Raw genomic sequence first — 21,318 nt, forward strand, 5'->3', positions numbered from 1 at the left:
CAAACATCAGGGGTCTGGGGTTTTGGCTGATGGGGTTTTGCTGTAAGAGCCTGTATACTTACTGTCACCAGCTTATCTCCTTGCGACTCCCTGTGCTTACTGATGTTACGATCATGCTCGATAGCGGACTCTCTCAGCGCAGCCACCGAGATACCTCTCCAATTAGGTAGAGAGGTTTGAACTCTTGTCCTTAGTGCCTCCTTTAAACCGACCATTAACACAGACAGCTACCTCCCTGTGGTGTGCATTCTTCTTAATATCCTCGATCCCAGTGTATCTTGCTATTTCCTGCAGTGCTCTATGGAAATATTCGGATGCCATTTCACCTTCCTTTTGTCTTATGGAGAAGATTTTATTCCATTTAACAACAGTAGGGAAATACACTCCGAATTGCAGGTTGATTTGCCGTACATTCTCCTCATTGTACTCATCAGTGAGAGGTACCTCTGCGTCTAATTTACAATCCGTTATTAATTTTGGGATATCAATATTTGAGGGTAAACTCGCTTTAGCACTGTCCGCCAATCCTTGTTCATGGGCTCATGGGCGTTACCTAATTATTTAATGAATTTCTGGCATCCGACGATCTTTTCTGGGATCGGGGAATTCTGACCTTAGCTCGGAACCAAGGACGATGCATGGCAATGTTCCTGATGGGAGTTACTCCCGGACTGTCAGTTTTCCCATTAGGGACTGCAATCACCTTGACAGGATTTAGTTCAACTATATCATTTTGATTTGATTCTATAATACGAGGAGCTATTGTCTCTGCATAGTATATGGTACCGTACTTACCAGTGGACACAACCTCACTCACCCCTCCTCTGGGGGGTATTGCTACTACTCTTGGTGGTTGGGCCGTGCCCACCTGGGTGTCCTGTATGGTGGCTGCTAGAGAGAGTGCCAATATCGTGCTGGGCTCATCATCCTCCTCACAATCCTGGGGAAAATTTAAAATGGGATACAACTGGCAAGGGTTAGTGTTAACACATTGATTAATAACTTTTCTATACTTTACCAATGCACCATTGTTTGTAGCCAATTTCTCCCCATCGACATATGGCGGTGGTGGTGCGCTTGCAATCGCTTTCCCGCTAGGTTTAGAACCTGCTGTGTGAGCCAGTTCCTTTTGCACCTCCCCCTCTTGTTGCCACAGATTTAAACAATCGGTCTGTCTGATCCTTTGTTTTCTAGATTTAATCAGACATATTCTAATCCTTATGTTCTGCAATACCTCTGGTTCAAAAGTACCCATCCCAGGTAATAGTGCCCTATCTTCAGCAGTCATACGCACCCATTCATTGCAAAAAGCCTCCGTGTGTGGACCATATTTCTCACACATAATAAACCTTGCTGACTCTTTTGGCCGCACTTCTCCTGCCTGAACCCTGACTAAACGTCTCTCGATTGAGCAACTGGCTTCCATATTTGTGGGTCTTTTCCCACAAACACCAAAATACACAATACAAGCAGATGGTGAAAGTTACTCGAGTGCCTTTCCCTCGCTCTCGCCCACGCTGGCAAGTACTACAATACACTGTTGATAGTGGATCACGATGTACCCAACTTAGGGCTCCTATCAGACCTTACAGCACCGTGATTTCTCTCGTTGGAGGTACTGTTGGAATATTTTCCTGAGAGAGGCAGCGACAAATTCCTTTTTTGGTATCTTTCAACTGGAATTTTTGTAAGGTGAAAAATAGAAAACTTCAATAACTATTGCTCACCTTTTCCAGTAGATGCCCACCAGGGAGATTTCCCGACGTTATCAAAGAAAAACCCCTTGTTTACACAATCATGCCTGCGTATGCTTTCCAAAGCGCATATGACACAATAGTATCGCGTTTTGCTGTGTAGAACACACAGGCGTGCAGTTCAATCGCACAGCGTATAGATACTTGTTATCTATCTGCCCTACGATCGCTGTTACCTGAAACACCTAGACCACTCTAGACCACCTAGATTTGGGCCACCTAGATCACCTAGACCACTTCAGACCACCTAGATCACCTAGACCATGGGTCTTCAAACTCGGCCCTCCAGCTGCTGTGAAACTACACATCCCAGCATGCACTGCCACAGTTTTGCTATAAAGGCGTGCCAAAACTGAGGAAGTGCATGCTGGGATGTGTAGTTTCACAGCAGCTGGAGGGCCGAGTTTGAAGACCCATGACCTAGACAATACGTAGGGTTGTGAACCCTTACGCCACTGAGCCTCTACTAACCCAGTGTTTCCACGGGATCCCGATTTCTCCTCGGGGGTTCAATACATCCACTCCTACTTTCACTCACTCAAATACACTGTTTTTCTTTTCTGTACAGAAAATATCACTCCTTTTGACTAGTAGTCTTATCCCAGAGGTAATACAGTTTAAACAAAGTATTAAGGTAACCTGCTTTTGAAATTGGATAGTTATGTGCTATTGTATTAAATGTATACTATCCCGCCTTTAGTTGAACAGCTATCGTGTGATTTGTACTTTGCGTCCGCAATCCTACGCAACCTTGCATAAACACGCGACCATGCATGCCTTTACGCCACGTGTGCGACCCTGCGCCACGTGCAAGCCCCTGTACTTTGTCCGTACCACGTGTACAAACGTGCGTCCGCAATTCAACAAACCACACAGTCTCTATAAATATGAGCAATAAAAGCTACTATCGCTCACAAACACAACACAGTTTTTCTGTATAAACCTTTAACGACTAGGCCAGAACTGCGTTTTGTGTTTTATAATTACACCCTTAATACACTTATGTAAAATTTATATAGCAAACAAATGTATCCGATTTCACACAGGTCTAAAATGACTAGTAACCTATGGCAACAATATGTGAGAGAGTATGCAAAGTATCCGTACGCTTTATGTACGCCTTTTGGCGCCAAAAAATTTGACACAGTTTTTTAAATAGCCTTTTTTTTCGATTTATACACGGATTTTTAAATAACTTTTTTTTTCCCCCTGTTTCTTCCTGGTTCCATCAGCACTTCTGTAGACTAGACAGAGCAGACGTGATCTAATTCAGCACAAAACAGAGTTTTAAAACACCCTAGCAACCAGGAAAAGGTTTCACTTAAAGATGCGTCTCCACCCTTTGCTGATAGATCAAAGTCTGCTATGGTCTGCCAGTCTATGAATGTGTGTGAAAACCGGCCGAGCCACTAATTGTTAATGTTGATTAACATACCGGGACAGAAAAAGCAATACCTTTTACACTGAAATTCGAGCAGCTGTGGCTGCTGGATGCAATCTTTAACATACATACTTTTTATTAACTTAGCGTACACACACACCGACATGCTGAAAGCACAATGCAGCTACACGTGTGGCTGAAATACACTTTAAACCTTAGAAGGAAAGAGACACGACACCAATTGTATTTAAAATGCTGGGATCCGACCCACCAACATATAATTGCAAAAAGGGGGTTACAATAACAATACAATCACAATAAGAGAAAAGAGGCTACAATCAATGGTACATACATTTGTTTCGCCAGCGCCACACGATCCCGGTGCTCAGTCAATCAAGCAAGATGACCTTCAGAGAGAGAGAGAAACGGGCCAGGCAGCCTGGCTTTTTATACATTTGGCTAAAACATAATACAATAGAAACTGTAATCTCGACAACTATAGGTCAAAGGGCTGGTCATTTACAGTACAGGAGGGGTCATAGTTTGGTTTGAATAGGTGGGCGATGCCTGGTCCCAGGTGCACTTGCAGTTGGTCTCCACTGGGTTCCCTCCGAATATCAGAGTACAGTAAATACAGTATAATAGTAATATTCTGTTCCTGTGCTTATCTATGCGCAGGAGCGTGCTATCTTCTGCAAATTGCTACCGGAATGTTGCCCTTAAAATACCCTAGGTTGATTCCATGAAAACATGGACAAAGTACTAAAAAATTAAAAATGAATTGTTATTTCAGTTTATTCTGAAGCACAAGATGTTAAAGTAAGTGGCAGCACTAATTTTTTTTAACAAAAACACTTTTTTTTCACTAGATTAGTGGCTTCCACATATCCATGTGTTTCTCAGGCTAGTTGGATATGATTCTTTCACTTTCATTTAGAAGTAAAAATTTTGAAATTTTAACATGTTAGCAGTTAAGCAAAAGTTAAGTGGTATTCATTTATATTTTATGTTTAGGAATAATTGAAAACTACATCCCAATACCTTTTTGATTTTGCATATTATTAGGTTTCTTAAGCCTACTGTTAGCATGTAACCGGAGTTACCAAAACATGGAATTCTTTTTTTTTTATAAGGGTAAATAATAATACTGCTAGTTTATACTTGTTTTTGTATACATTTGTCATGCATATTACTCGACTCTATAAAAATGAAAAAATGTAATTCACATTTAAGTCATGAAAAATGCTATTCAATTCTGTAACCTGAGTTACCTTGTGTAACCTGAGTAACAAGACAAGCTATTAATTTTATTATCAGTTTTTTAATGCAATATATTTTGAATTTTTTTAGTGTAACATACATATGAATTAACTGGATTAGTATGAACTTAAAAAAAATAATTAAGCTATCTTTATCTGTTTTGTATAAGAATTATACCCCTTTTCCCCTACTGAGCACGGGTTCGCAGCCGGGAGCTTGACACGGGTGCTACCCGACTGCGGCCCGAGCTCAGCCCCCTTTCCCACTGCGCTCACCAACCCGGCATATTACCAGGTTGGTGATGCTGCTAGTGACGCGGCAGGGGTGTCGCTGGGAGATCACATGATCTCCCAGTGCCGCCCTTCCATACAGTGTAAACGGGAGCCGTGTCGCATCGACGCGGCTTCCGTTTACACTACAACCCTACCCGGATCATTCCCGTGTCCTACCCAGGTATTTACCCGGGTAGGATTCACGGGTCACTTGATCAGAGTTTTTGCAGGGGAGGGGGGGGGGGCTTTTCTGCTATTAAAGAACATTGGTAAATACGCGCCCCCGTGCATTTACCCGTGTTTTTTGAGCTAGTGGAAAAGGGGTATTACTGTAAGGAGATCAGTATGAAATCCCGCTGGACAGGATCCTGGCGGTTGAAATACCGACACCGGAATCCTGACCAGCACAATCTCGACAGGGGTGGCGAGCGGAACGCAGTCCCTTGTGGGCTCGCTGCGCTTGCCACGCTGCGGGCACAGTGCCTCGTTACGCTTGGCACACTATTTTATTCTCCCTCTATGGGTGTTGTGGACACCCACGGAGGGAGAATATGTCGGGATTGTACCGGTCAGGATTCCGGTATCGGTATTTCGACCGCCGGGATTCCGTCCGGCGGGATCTTGACCGCATCCCACTGTAAGATGGCACTAACACCAGCGGAAAAAATGAGGAGAAGGAGACAGAAATTGAAGGATGAAGGAAAATATGATGAGTACAAAGCAGCTCATAGGCTTGCAGTGAAAAAAAAGCAGTCAGAAAAGAAAAGATGCATTAAAAACGCTTCCAGCAATGAAAAGAGAAGCTATTTTGAAAAAAAATTAGGGAAAAGTCCATTGCCTGCGTTTAGAAGAGTTTGAACCCAAAGGCTACATGTTAACAAAACATGCTAAGTCTGTGAACAAGAGGTCCAGGAATAACTTTTACAAGGAAGTGTACAGGTCTTCTCCATCAGAAGATGAAGCCCAAGTTCATGAACCAGATAGGCCCAGGGTTGAAGAAATCAAACCTGGAACGTATGTTCTTGTTAAGTTTGATGGAGAGCGCAAAACATCATATCGTTATGTTGCTGTCTGCCAGAGTGAAATGGAAGATGATGGTGAGGTTAAGATCATGTGTCTAAATCTGGTTGGCAAAATTGGCATGCGTTTTAAAGTGGATGATTCTGATGTATCATATGTGTCATATCCTGTATCTTTTACTAACTCCAAGGCTAGTAATGCAAGGAAATAGAATGGTGTATGATTTTGATACTGAAATTGATGTGTATCAAAAGACCTAGGACCCAGAGAATGCACTTCCATCAACATTTTTGCCTCTTGTAACCTGAGTTACCATACCCTGTAACCTGAGTTACCAAGATTTTTTTTTATAAATAATTCATTTCTTATCATAAACATGTGTAATATGTTATATCATCATCTATGATTTAGTGGCTTTTTCATAAATAAATTGTAGCAACTTCACACCTCAATAAGAGCAGAAATATTACATTATATGATCTTAAAAAAAAGCTGTGTCTTTTTAGTGTAACCTGAGTTACCACACAAAAACAATTTGTATTCATTTATGTGCAATTATTTTTAATTGTTTGAACATGTGGAAATAAAGAAGAATGTATTATTAGTAGGCTAATCATTATTTAGTACTCCTAAGCATATTTCTCTATCGTCCTAGTGGATGCTGGGGTTCCTGAAAGGACCATGGGGAATAGCGGCTCCGCAGGAGACAGGGCACAAAAAGTAAAGCTTTTTCCGATCAGGTGGTGTGCACTGGCTCCTCCCCCTATGACCCTCCTCCAGACTCCAGTTAGATTTTTGTGCCCGACCGAGAAGGGTGCAATCTAGGTGGCTCTCCTAAAGAGCTGCTTAGAAAAAGTTTAGCTAGGTTTTTTATTTTACAGTGATTCCTGCTGGCAACAGGATCACTGCAGCGAGGGACTGAGGGGAGAAGGAGTCAACTCACCTGCGTGCAGGATGGATTGGCTTCTTGGCTACTGGACATCAAGCTCCAGAGGGACGATCACAGGTACAGCCTGGATGGTCACCGGAGCCACGCCGCCGGCCCCCTTGCAGATGCTGAAGTCAGAAGAGGTCCAGAATCGGCGGCTGAAGACTCCTGCAGTCTTCAAAAGGTAGCGCACAGCACTGCAGCTGTGCGCCATTTTCCTCTCAGCACACTTCACACGGCAGTCACTGAGGGTGCAGGGCGCTGGGAGGGGGGCGCCCTGGGAGGCAAATGATTACCTATAAAGGCTAAAAATACCTCACATATAGCCCTAGAGGCTATATGGAGATATTTAACCCCTGCCTAATTTTTCTAAATAGCGGGAGACGAGCCCGCCAGAAAAGGGGCGGGGCCTATCTCCTCAGCACACGGCGCCATTTCCTCTCACAGCTCCGCTGGTCAGGACGGCTCCCAAGTCTCTCCCCTGCACTGCACTACAGAAACAGGGTAAAACAGAGAGGGGGGGGCACATTTATGGCGATAGTTTGATATAACAAAGCAGCTATAAGGGAGCACTTATTATAAGGCTATCCCTGATATATATATAGCGCTTTTGGTGTGTGCTGGCAAACTCTCCCTCTGTCTCCCCAAAGGGCTAGTGGGTCCTGTCTTCGTTAGGAGCATTCCCTGTGTGTCTGCTGTGTGTCGGTACGTGTGTGTCGACATGTATGAGGACGATATTGGTGTGGAGGCGGAGCAATTGCCAAATATGAGGATGTCACCCCCTAGGGAGTCGACACCAGAATGGATGCCTTTATTTATGGAACTACGGGATAGTGTCAACACGCTAAAGCAGTCGTTTGACGACATGAGGCGGCCGGACAATCAATTAGTGCCTGTCCAGGTGACTCAAACACCGTCAGGGGCTGTGAAACGCCCTTTGCCTCAGTCGGTCGACACAGACCCAGACACAGGCGATGACTCCAGTGGTGACGGTGACGAATCAACCGTATTTTCCAGTAGGGCCACACGTTATATGATTTTGGCAATGAAGGAGGCGTTACATTTAGCTGATACTACAGGTACCACTAAACAGGGTATTATGTGGGGTATGAAAAAACTACCTATAGTTTTTCCTGAATCAGAAGAATTAAATGACGTGTGTAATGAAGCGTGGGTTGCCCCTGATAAAAAGCTGATAATTTCAAAGAAATTATTGGCATTATACCCTTTCCCGCCAGAGGTTAGGGAGCGCTGGGAAACACCTCCTAGGGTGGACAAGGCGCTAACACGCTTATCTAAACAAGTGGCGTTACCCTCTCCTGAGACGGCCGCACTTAAAGATCCATCAGATAGGAGGATGGAAAATATCCAAAAAAGTATATACACACATGCAGGTGTTATACTACGACCAGCTGTAGCGACTGCCTGGATGGGCAGTGCTGGGGTAGTTTGGTCAGAGTCCCTGATTGAAAATATTGATACCCTGGACAGGGACAATATTTTACTGTCGTTAGAACAAATAAAGGATGCATTTCTTTATATGCGTGATGCACAGAGGGATATCTGCACACTGGCATCACGGGTAAGTGCTATGTCCATTTCGGCCAGAAGAGCTTTATGGACGCGACAGTGGACAGGCGATGCGGATTCAAAACGGCATATGGAAGTTTTGCCGTATAAAGGGGAGGAGTTATTTGGAGTCGGTCTATCAGATTTGGTGGCCACGGCTACAGCCGGGAAATCCACCTTTCTACCTCAAGTCACTCCCCAACAGAAAAAGGCACCGACTTTTCAACCGCAGCCCTTTCGTTCCTTTAAAAATAAGAGAGCAAAGGGCTATTCATATCTGCCACGAGGCAAAGGTCGAGGGAAGAGACAGCAACACGCAGCTCCTTCCCAGGAACAGAAGCCCTCCCCGGCTTCTACAAAAGCCTCAGCATGACGCTGGGGCTTCTCAAGCGGACTCGGGGACGGTGGGCGGTCGTCTCAAAAATTACAGCGCGCAGTGGGCTCACTCGCAGGTAGATCCCTGGATCCTGCAGATAATATCTCAAGGGTACAGGTTGGAATTAGAGACGGATCCACCTCGCCGTTTCCTGAAGTCTGCTTTACCAACGTCCCCCTCCGAAAGGGAGACGGTTTTGGAAGCCATTCACAAGCTGTACTCTCAGCAGGTGATAGTCAAGGTACCTCTTCTACAACAAGGGAAGGGGTATTATTCCACTCTTTTTGTGGTACCGAAGCCGGATGGCTCGGTAAGGCCTATTCTAAATCTGAAGTCCTTGAACCTGTACATAAAGAAGTTCAAGTTCAAAATGGAGTCACTCAGAGCAGTGATAGCGAACCTGGAAGAGGGGGACTTTATGGTATCCTTGGACATCAAGGATGCGTATCTCCACGTTCCAATTTACCCCTCACACCAGGGGTACCTCAGGTTCGTTGTACAAAACTGTCACTATCAGTTTCAGACGCTGCCGTTCGGATTGTCCACGGCACCTCAGATCTTTACAAAGGTAATGGCCGAGATGATGATTCTTCTTCGAAGAAAAGGCGTATTAATTATCCCATACTTGGACGATCTCCTAATAAGGGCGAGGTCCAGAGAACAGCTAGAGATGGGATTAGCACTGTCTCAAGAAGTGCTAAAACAGCACGGGTGGATTCTGAATATTCCAAAATCCCAGTTAATGCCGACAACTCGTCTGCTGTTCCTAGGGATGATTCTGGACACGGTTCAGAAAAAGGTTTTTCTCCCGGAGGAAAAAGCCAAGGAGTTATCCGAGCTTGTCAGGAACCTCCTAAAACCAGGAAAGGTGTCTGTACATCAATGCACAAGAGTCCTGGGAAAAATGGTGGCTTCTTACGAAGCAATTCCATTCGGCAGATTCCACGCAAGAATTTTCCAAAGGGATCTGTTGGACAAATGGTCAGGGTCGCATCTTCAGATGCACCTACGGATAACCCTGTCTCCAAGGACAAGGGTGTCTCTTCTGTGGTGGTTGCAGAGTCCTCATCTATTGGAGGGCCGCAGATTCGGCATACAGGATTGGATCCTGGTGACCACGGACGCCAGCCTGAGAGGCTGGGGAGCAGTCACACAAGGAAGAAACTTCCAGGGAGTTTGGACAAGCCTGGAAACGTCTCTTCACATAAACATTCTGGAACTAAGAGCAATATACAATGCTCTAAGCCAGGCAGAACCTCTGCTTCAGGGAAAACCGGTGTTGATCCAGTCGGACAACATCACGGCAGTCGCCCATGTGAACAGACAGGGCGGCACAAGAAGCAGGAGTGCAATGGCAGAAGCTGCAAGGATTCTTCGCTGGGCAGAGAATCATGTGATAGCACTGTCAGCAGTGTTCATCCCGGGAGTGGACAACTGGGAAGCAGACTTCCTCAGCAGACACGATCTTCACCCGGGAGAGTGGGGACTTCATCCAGAAGTCTTCCACATGCTGGTAACCCGTTGGGAAAGACCAATGGTGGACATGATGGCGTCTCGCCTCAACAAAAAACTGGACAGGTATTGCGCCAGGTCAAGAGATCCGCAGGCAATAGCTGTGGACGCGCTGGTAACGCCTTGGGTGTACCAGTCGGTGTATGTGTTTCCTCCTCTGCCTCTCATACCAAAAGTATTGAGAATTATACGGCAAAGAGGCGTAAGAACGATACTAGTGGTTCCGGATTGGCCAAGAAGGACTTGGTACCCGGAACTTCAAGAGATGATCACGGAAGATCCGTGGCCTCTACCTCTAAGGAGGGACTTGCTTCAGCAGGGTCCCTGTCTGTTTCAAGACTTACCGCGGCTGCGTTTGACGGCATGGCGGTTGAACGCCGGATCCTAATGGAAAAAGGCATGCCGGAAGAAGTCATTCCTACTTTGATTAAAGCAAGGAAAGAAGTAACCGTGCAACTTTATCACCGAATTTGGCGAAAATATGTTGCGTGGTGCGAAGATCGGAGTGCTCCGACGGAGGAATTTCAACTGGGTCGATTCCTACATTTCCTGCAATCAGGATTGTCTATGGGTCTCAAATTGGGATCTATTAAGGTTCAAATTTCGGCCCTGTCGATTTTCTTTCAAAAAGAATTGGCTTCAGTCCCTGAAGTCCAGACCTTTGTTAAGGGAGTGCTGCATATACAGCCCCCTGTGGTGCCTCCAGTGGCACCGTGGGATCTCAATGTAGTTTTGGATTTTCTAAAATCTCATTGGTTTGAACCACTAAATAAGGTGGATTTGAAATATCTCACTTGGAAAGTGACCATGCTTCTAGCCCTGGCTTCTGCCAGGAGAGTGTCAGAATTGGCAGCTTTATCTTACAAAAGCCCATATCTGATTTTCCATTCGGACAGGGCAGAACTGCGGACTCGTCCGCATTTTCTCCCTAAGGTGGTGTCAGCATTTCATCTGAACCAGCCTATTGTAGTGCCTGCGGCTACAAGTGACTTGGAGGACTCCAAGTTACTGGACGTTGTCAGAGCATTAAAAATATATATTGCAAGAACAGCTGGAGTCAGAAAATCTGACTCGTTGTTTATATTGTATGCACCCAACAAGATGGGTGCTCCTGCGTCTAAGCAGACGATTGCTCGTTGGATCTGTAGCACAATCCAACTGGCACATTCTGTGGCAGGCCTGCCACAGCCTAAATCTGTAAAGGCCCACTCCACAAGGAAGGTGGGCTCATCTTGGGCGGCTGCCCGAGGGGTCTCGGCATTACAACTTTGCCGAGCAGCTACGTGGTCAGGGGAGAACACGTTTGTAAAATTTTACAAATTTGATACTCTGGCTAAGGAGGACCTGGAGTTCTCTCATTCGGTGCTGCAGAGTCATCCGCACTCTCCCGCCCGTTTGGGAGCTTTGGTATAATCCCCATGGTCCTTTCAGGAACCCCAGCATCCACTAGGACGATAGAGAAAATAAGATTTTACTTACCGATAAATCTATTTCTCGGAGTCCGTAGTGGATGCTGGGCGCCCATCCCAAGTGCGGATTATCTGCATAAATTGTACATAGTTATTGTTAACTAATTCGGGTTATTGTTGTAGGAAGCCATCTTTCAGAGGCTCCGCTGTTATCATACTGTTAACTGGGTTTAGATCACAAGTTGTACGGTGTGATTGGTGTGGCTGGTATGAGTCTTACCCGGGATTCAAAATCCTCCCTTATTGTGTACGCTCGTCCGGGCACAGTACCTAACTGGAGTCTGGAGGAGGGTCATAGGGGGAGGAGCCAGTGCACACCACCTGATCGGAAAAAGCTTTACTTTTTGTGCCCTGTCTCCTGCGGAGCCGCTATTCCCCATGGTCCTTTCAGGAACCCCAGCATCCACTACGGACTCCGAGAAATAGATTTATCGGTAAGTAAAATCTTATTTTTATGTGGTAAAAATATTGGTTTAAATGTCAACTTAGAGTGTCACTTGTAACCTGAGTTACCATGGAATCACTCCCTACAGTTAGATACCAAACACCACCTCCTAACCTAATGCTGTCCCCTCATATCCTGTAAAGGTGAATCCCTTTGTTATTGTACCTTTTAAAAAAGTATAACTTGCTGGTGTGGTGCATGTGGGCTATGGGGTATATGCAATTGCGGTCGAATTCCCAAAAAAGTCGAAAAACGGGGCATTTTCGACACAGGTGTGCGTGTCCTGTTTTTATTTGGGTATTTTTTTTGCAGAAGAACTACAGGTGCCAGCGGGCCCGTTTCCCCCCGCATGCTGGTACTTGTGGTTCTCCAAGTACCAGCTTGCAGGGGAGGCTTGCTGGGACTTGTAGTTCTTCTGCAAAAACAATATTCTTTCATTTTCAACAAGGCTATCAGCCCCCCATCCGCAGCCCTTGGATGGGAGCGGACAGCCTCGGGCTTCACCCCTGGCCCTTGGGTGGCTGGGGGGGACCCCTTCATTTAAGGGGTCCCCGGCCAGGGGTTACTAGTTGGGTATTTAATGCCACGGCCGCAGGGAGCGGTATAAAAGTGTCCCCCGGCTGTGGCATTATCTGTCCAGCTAGTGGAGCCCGGTGCTGGTACAAAAAATACGGGGGACCCCTACGCTTTTTGTCCCCCGTATTTTTTGCACCAGGACCAGGCGCAGAGCCCGGTGCTGGTTGTAAAAATACGGGGGATCCCGTCATTTTTCCCCCGTATTTTTGCAACCAGGACCGGCTCAAAGAGCCGAGGCTGGTTATGCTTAGGAGGGGGGACCCCACACATTTTTTCCCCGTGTTTTTTAACCATTTCTGCGCCGTCGGAAAAGTCGGATCCAGGACGCACTTATCCGTCAATTCCTCCGTTTTTCGACAGCGGGACTGTCGAATTTGTTTTGTATTGAATATGTCGAATTCCGGCACCCCCCAGCCGGAATTCGACTGTCGATTTGTGTCGAATTTAAAAACGGTCGAATTCCAGCCGGAATTCGACCGCAATTGCATGTACCCCTATGTGTACATTTTGCACTATGTGGATTAATTATGAGATATTTTCTTTCTTTCTTTTGGATGTCAAACTTCCTCCTCGTATTTCTTCTAGTGAAATAGGTCTCAGCTCCGTATGTTCCGGAAAAATAAAAAACAAAAACACCACCAATGTGCAGTTTCTTCTTATTTACAAATAGTCTCTATATACAATGTCTCTATAGTGAGATGAAAAACTTCTGCGTACCAAGATTCTTATGAACAAATATCACTATGTTGCTTAAAAGTAGGTTTTAGTAGGTTTTAGAGGATAAAACCTACTTTTAAGCAACATAGTGATATTTGTTCATAAGAATCTTGGTACGCAGAAGTTTTTCATCTCACTATAGAGACATTGTATATAGAGACTATTTGTAAATAAGAAGAAACTGCACATTGGTGGTGTTTTTGTTTTTTATTTTTCCGGAACATACGGAGCTGAGACCTATTTCACTAGAAGAAATACGAGGAGGAAGTTTGACATCCAAAAGAAAGAAAGAAAATAAGGGACGTATTTTTGTATGTTGCGCCGAGTGTGTAAAGAAGGGCTTAAAATTTTGCATATTGTATTTCTTGTTTTAAATGTGGTGACATTTATCTAGGCCTTTTAGCACCTTGGCTGCATTGCGCCTATTTTAGTCCGCTCTCCAAACCCAAATTGATCTTAATTATGAGATATGTCTTTGTGGCTTTTCCGTGCAAATACAAATGCTACCGTAGTTACTCATACCACGCGCTAATACGCACTACCGCGTGAGCGGTCATACGCAACTTGTGAATATGCGCACGCACGGCAGAACAAGTACGCGCATGGAGGCCATCTGTGTGGTGTTTGTACGTGATGTGTGTACCATAATATTTTCCGACTTCGACAGCATATTTTGTTTTCTTTAATAAAACTAAATGTAATAATAATATTGATATCCCTATGGCATTTATGTTTTAACAGAACCCTCAAGAACCATGAGACAAAGTGCTATTGAGAAGTCTTTAAATTCAGTAAATGTTTTGAGTCCAAAAAAAGCTGACCCTTCCAGACAAGATAAAGCAACTGATGAAGTGGAAGATGAGGAGCATATTCTGCATATGGAAACTAATGATAAAAGCAGTAAAGGAATGATTCAATCAGAACAAATAAGCATGTCTCCTATAAATTCAAGGCGATCAACAAGAATAGCAAAAAAGGAACTTAAGGATAAAATAATTACAGATGATAACATTTCAATAAAAGAGGAGTGTTCTAGTACAGTAAATGACATTGTATCTAATACAGATAGTGTCTTAATAAAAAGAGAAGAGCAGGCTGAAATTTTACATGAAGGTGCTCTTATTATGCTAAGTGCAAATGCTAATGAAGCAATGGAAGAAAATACAAAACATGAGCTAAATAATGCACAAGGAGGTCAAACAGCAGATCAAGTCTTGGAATCACCTGTTGAAGAAAAAGTTTTTAATAATGAAATGTTTCAACCTGCAGACAGCAAGACAGATGTAATTTATGATAAAGTCCATCAGGAACTTGCACTTTTATCTGGAGTTGTTGAATGTAACTTGGGTGTTAAACCATTGGTTCATTCAGAAATTAATGATGAATGTGTGTTGCAGAATGCTGCTGGCAGCTCTATCCAAGAGAACATTGATACTGAAACACCTTTCATAGCTACTGAAGTTTTAAATCCTATTAATAAATCTACTTCTGATACAGAATTGTCCATTTTAGATAGTGGTGTTCAAAATAATACAGAAGGCTGGGAAGCTGATGATGTACAGGCTGCCGAAAAATTGATACCAGTCATGACTGATGTTTGCAGAAAATTAAGTCGGAAGCGAAAAGGTGCAAAAAAACTAAAATCTAATTCAGCTAAATTGGTAATATCTGCAAAAAACACTCCCAAAAACATTATTTCAAAAGATAGCTTAAATTCTAAAACTCAAAAGGGCAGATTTAAAACAAATACAATTCCCAGTCCTAAATCTGAGAGTCTGTCTGAAACACTGAAAGTTGTTAAGGTAAAGAAAAAAAGACCTGAAAGTACAAATGTTGATAATGTTCCTTTAAAGACTAAATTAAAGAAGAAACCATTTTCAGTTGGTAAAAAAGGTAATTCTTCTGCACTGTTAAAACAACTGGATGAAGCATTAAGAGAGGATCAAAGAAATGTAAAGGAAACTCTTCATGTGGCATCTCATGTACATTCTAAGAACTTGTCCCATTCTTCTGACAAGTCTCTCACCAAACATGTTTTATCAAAAGCCAGCAATCAGACAAAGGATGATGGAGAACATAAAGAAGTAATTGAGCATTCGGAAGAAAAAACTAAACTAAAAAAGTCTCTTCCGCCTCGCCAAAGAAGGAGTAGTAAAAGTATATCTGTTGATGAGCCACCATTGTTTATTCCAGATAACATTCCTACTGTAAAAAAAGAAGGGACAGAAGTAACTTCTCCAAGTGACAAGTATGTTTGGAATCCAACCAGGCATTGCAGTTCTTGCAGAAAGCTTCATGGAAATAGGTAGGCCTCTTCATAATTCTATAGTGCCCCATGTTTTTGATCAGAAGAGTGTAGCTTTTCCTGAGCAGTTCAGTTCTTATATTTTCATTTTGTATAATTTTCATTGATCTCTTAATGCCCATATATATGACCAGCCCAGCAGCACCTTTGCAGAACACCACTTTTACAGTGAATGTTAAATTGTAATGCTCATGTGTTGAATTGAAGAGTTCAGTTAAAGTATTGGGTTCAGCTCAGTTTTAACATCAGCAGAAGGTTTGTATGCAAGTGCAATCACATCATGCTTTATTGAAGGTTAATATGATGTACATATACAGTATGAGCCAGGAGCACTTGATAAGAGTGCATTTTCACATTATTGTCCATCCACAGATATTTTGCCACTGGATTTAAGGCCTGATTCAGAGTAGTGCGCAAACCCGATTTGTTTGTAGTTGAGCAATTATCTTCTGCAGTTGTCCGTAGGGCTACTCAGAAGCTATATAATTGACTGAACTGTGACTGACACAGCGTCTATGTATGCTGGAACTCTCAAATCTGGTGGTGGGAGCCTTATTACAAATCCAGACAGCTCTTTGCAGCTGTGAATGCATTTACATACATCTCTGAAGCAGGCCCTTATCCCTTAAATGTTTCTCTTAAGACATACTGATAAAAAATTGGGCTCTTTTAGGGGACACTGCATTGCAAATGTTCCAGAGGCTCAGTTTCATTATCATGTGAAATTGTATATGAAGTAACCTTCATACTTGCTGGTAATATTCATCAATTTTACATTGCGCTAACTTGTTTTCTCCTGCAGGGTCCACAGGTTATCCACAAGATAACATTGGGATATGAGGTAGCGACAGTGGACTGGCACCAAACGATCAAAGCTTTCGACCTCCCAGAATACAACGGCCCTGTCTCCTGTATTCCCGCCTCCTGGCTCAGGCAAATCAGTTTTTTGTTTGGTGCGGCATGAGCCGGACCATTGTCAATCGGCTGCTGTTTTTTTTATCAGACATAAGTTTTAAATTTTATTTTTATAGTCTCACTAGTTTTCTTTGAGCCATCTTTCTAAAAAGCGTCTTATACGTACCTTAGAAAGAGTCGCTCCAACAGCTCCCCGCCGGGTCGCGACAACGCTTACCCACGCCTACATTGCTGTTTTGGCGGGCGTCTGTGTAGGATGTACTAGCAAGTCCAGCAGAGGTTACCAGGCTGTGGCCGGAGCACGGGGAGGAGGTAAGGCATTGGTTCCGCTTAGTAGGGGAAACATGAGACACAGCCGCACTGTTTCGGTATGGGGACTACCGAATAGTCGCTGACGTGGCTGCCACCTCGGGTGCACCAGCGCTAGGCCTCAGGGATCATAGGCTCCAGGGGGGTAGTATGAGGCTGTGATCCCTAGGGTGGTCAGCAGTGGGGAGTAAGACGCTCCCTTGGTTGCTCCTCCCCCCCCCGGTTCATGACCAGTTTCCTCAGAGTTTCCCGCCATGTTCTCAGTTCCCGCTTCCGTCTGAGACGCTGTATATCTAAAAGGACCCAGTCGCAGCATAGACAGCTGTATGACTGGTGCGTTGGTGTTCACTGTAGGGTCACGGGGCGGTTGGTCACGGGGCGGTTGTGTACACTAATAGCATCTGGATCCACTCAACGTATTAATCGATCTTGGAAGCGGGGTGAAGTCTCCCTGTATCCCACTCTCCTGAGCTGGGTAATACAGCACTAAGGGTCTAATTCAGACCTGATCGTTAGGGTGCGCTTTTTGCATCCCTGCGATCAGGTAGTCGCCGCCTACAGGGGGAGGGGGAAATTGCTGTGCAGGGGTGTGATCGCATGTGCAGGAGAGCTTCTGCACAGACCAGGACTTACTCTTCCAGTGCGATGATTGGGGCCGGAGCTGACGTCAAAAACCCTCCCTTCAAACACCTGGTCCCTCCTGCGTTTTCCGGACACTCCTCTAAAACAGTGAGTTGTCACCCACAAACGGCCTCTTCCTGTCGGTCACGTTACGATCGCCCGTGCGATCACTTTTCTCGCACCATCCCATCGCTCTCCGTTGCTGCAGACCGACGTGCCTGCGCACTGCGGTGCATACGCATTTCAGACCACATTGCAGGCTGTACGAAAACGCAGCCTAGGGATCAGGTCTGAATTAGGCCCAAAGTCTCTATCTACCTTTGAGTACGAATAGCTGGATAAGTGCCTGATGCATATGAGTCTGTAAAGTATTGTATTGCTGCTATTTCTTTCGCTGTGCGACTAAATACGGTTAAACTCCTATATAAAGTAATGCAGTAATGTGTTTCTCCTACATATTTGAAAATGTTACTGTAATTGATTATGTCCTCATATTGCTTATTATACTAATGTATAACCTGTGACTCATTGCTAGTGTGATTGCTGACTTTACCGTAATTCTGTCAGTTTCTGTGTATTCCGATACTCAATGCTGGTGCAAGGCAGGGAGGGATCGGATTGTATGTCACTTTAACAAATTTTAAAGTAATTGCAGTCAAAACTGTGTAGTAAACCCTGTACAGGTGTTTGATTTATTTATCATATCTAAGAGAGGCATGGGTGAGGAGGATACACTCACCACAGCAGCACCCATTTCATGTTTGACTTGCATAGCTGGGTTGACCTCTCAGGATCTGCTTCAATTTGGAGTATGTGCACATTTTTAGCTTTCACCAAAGCCTGTTGAATAATCCAAGGCAGGCACAGGTTCAAGTTGAACCACCATGGGCTGCTTTTGCACAGACATCCAGTATAGCTGAGCAGAGAATGCCAGCTCCTATACCAGGAATAGGCTACCCTATTAACCCTTACATGCAACATTCCACCTGGGGTTTATCACACCCAGTACAGGAAACGGCAGCCTTTCAACAAAAACAGGCTGTAAGACCGGTGGTAAGTAAATCACATAGACATGAAACAACATCTTCACAGTCTACACATGTTTCAGATAATGACTCGTCGAAGGATGAGATCTCATTGCACTCAGGGTCTGCATACAGAGAAGAGGAGGAAGGCCTCAGCTCAGTAGACATACCTGAGCTAATTAGTGCTATGAAAGCCATTCTATCCTTAGAGGAGGAAGCAGAGCCTTTGGTAAACTCTAAGTCACCTGTGTTTAAACATCCCAAAGCAGTTAGGACTGAGTTTCCTGGGTCAGAACAGCTGACGGAAATTATGCAAGAGGCTTGGGTTACACCCAGTAAGACATTTAGAATTCCAAAGAAATGGAATTCCCTTTATCCTCTTCCGGCTGGGACTGTTTAAAAATGGAGATGGCTCCCAAAGTAGATACGCATGTCATTTGATTGGTGCGAAATTCTACATTACCTCTGCCTTTAACATCATTAAATGATTTCACGGATAGGAAAATAGATTGTTTTATAAAAAACATTTTCCCTTTGTCAGGGGAAATCATAAGACCAGCCATGGCTTCAGCCTGGATGGCAAAAGCAGTGTCAGCCTTGGCTGATGCATTGGAGGATGATCTTTCAATGGCATCTAGAGATAAAAAATCCCATATTGCACATATCAAACAGGCTGCTATTTTCTGTGGAAGAAGCAGCCTTGGATATGGCTACACTTGCCTCTCATGCATCAGCCTCAGCAGTAGCAGCTCGCAGAGCGGTTTGGCTACGTACATGGAAAGCTGACTCAGAATCCAAGAAGGTTCTGGAGTCTTTGCCTTTTACTTGACATATTCTTTTTGGTAAAGAATTTACAGTATTTTGGAGTCAGAAGCAGACTCCAAGAAAGTGAAGTTTCCTTCCACACACAAATCTAAACCTAGATTTCCGACTTTTCGACCCTGTCGGATTCAAAGAAAAGCAAAAGGAAAGGATTATGGAAAACAGTCTCAATCTGACAAGTCTGGTAAAATTGAAAAGCATTGGGCTACCAGAGGGCTGGCTTTCAAATCAGAAGACGATAAGCCATCAGCCTGATGGTGCGGATTTCCACCTGGGGACCCCAGGGTGGGATGTCAACTTCTTCATTTTGCACAGAACTGGCAGCAGTCCACCACAGATGCCTGGGTGCAAGAAGCGGTATCTCACGGTTATGCATTTGCTTTCAATAAACACCCTCCTCAAAGTTTTTTTTTGTACCAGCTCGTCTCCAGTTGAAATGAAGGCCAGCGCTTTGCAAGTGTTCAGAAGTTTTTTCAGTCATGAGTGATAATTCCAGTTCCTCCTGCGCAACGAGGACAAGGTTTTTATTCCATCCTGTTTTTAGTCAAGAAGCCAAATGGGTCATTCCGGCCCATACTCAATCTCAAAGTGCTGAACAAGTACATTTGGGTGCCTCGGTTTCAAATGGATACTTTACGTTCCATTATTTTGGCCATGGAGTCGGTGGATTTTATGGTATCCCTAGATATCCAGGATGCTTACCTTCATGTTCCTATAGCACTGTCCCATCAGCACTATCTCAGGTTTGCTATCCTCCAGCAACATTTTCAGTTTCAGGCCCTACCATTTGGACTGGCCACAGCTCCCAGAGTATTCACCAAAATTATGGTGGTAATGGCATGTTATCTCCGTCAGCAGGGGATAAGGATTTTTCCATACCTCAATGACTTATTAATCCTAGCACAATCTCAGGAATTGCTTCAGTGTCATCTGCAACAGACAATATCTTGTTTGCAGAGAAACGGTTGGCTCATAAATTGGGCAAATTCGTCCCTGGTTCCGTCAACAACGAATAACTCACTTGGGGGTTGTGTTGGATTCGGGTCTTCAGAGAATAATTTTACCTCTGAACAAAATATCCAAAATTCAGTCAAGAATTCAGGAGCTCCCTCACAGTCAAAAGGCATCCATTCATGCAGCAATGTGTGATGGGGTTGATGTAGTCGGCATTCGACATGGTGGAGTATGCTCAGTTCCACTCGAGACCTTTGCAATGTCTGATCCTTTCCAAATGGAATGGTTTTCATCAGACAATAAAAACACAGACTATGGTCCTTCCTCTGGGAGTAAGGAGGTCATTAGCCTGGTGGCTACAGACATCCCTTCTGTACAAAGGGAGAACCTTTTGGATATCAGATTGGGAAATTCTGACAACGGATGCCAGCTTTCAGGGCTGGGTACAGTGTCGAGAAGAAGTTGCTTCCAGGGGCAGTGGACCAAGGAAGAATGTTGCCTGCCAATAAATATATTGGAACTTCGGGCCATATATATGGCACTTATTCAGGCAAAGGATATAATTCCAAATCCGCTTCGTCAATGCAATGGCAGTAGTGTACCTCAACCATCAGGGAGTGACTCGCAGCCAAAACACAATGAAGGAGGTAATTCACACGTTAAAGTGGGCAGAACTTCATCATCCATCCTTGTGCACAGTGTTCATTCTTGGACTCCTAAACTGGGAAGCGGATTTTCTCAGTCGACATGCCATTCATGCAAACAAATGGGCTTTGCATCCCGAGGTCTTCCAAGTTCTGGTAGACAAGTGGGGGGTTACCAGAGATGGATCTCATGGCATCCCGTCAGAACAACAAAGTTCCTGCATACGGGTCAAGAACAAAGGATCCCAAAGCAATCTTTGTCGATGCCCTGTTAGTGAGATTGGACTTTCATTTGGCCTATGTGTTTCCACCAATTGCCCTGTTAACCAGGGTAATGCGAAAGGCAAAACAAGGAAGGGGCGCCGTGATAATAATAGCTCCGGCTTGGCCCAGGAGACATTGGTACACAGATCTGCAGAGGATGTCGATGGATGTTCCACTCCT

General features: G+C 44.4%; 1 protein-coding gene across 5 annotated transcripts in view; it reads left to right on the plus strand.

Annotated features, from left to right (window-relative positions):
• Positions 1–21,318, plus strand: part of PHF3 (PHD finger protein 3) — a 322,047-nt gene that overhangs the window by 88,233 nt on the left and 212,496 nt on the right. For all 5 annotated transcript variants that reach the window (XM_063916746.1, XM_063916748.1, XM_063916749.1 and 2 more), the window contains one exon: positions 14,021–15,584. In XM_063916746.1, the coding sequence (XP_063772816.1) occupies positions 14,021–15,584 (1,564 nt within the window). The remainder of the gene's footprint in view (positions 1–14,020; positions 15,585–21,318) is intronic.

The sequence above is a fragment of the Pseudophryne corroboree genome, chromosome 4 (assembly GCF_028390025.1).
Source record: "Pseudophryne corroboree isolate aPseCor3 chromosome 4, aPseCor3.hap2, whole genome shotgun sequence".
NCBI lineage: Eukaryota > Metazoa > Chordata > Amphibia > Anura > Myobatrachidae > Pseudophryne > Pseudophryne corroboree.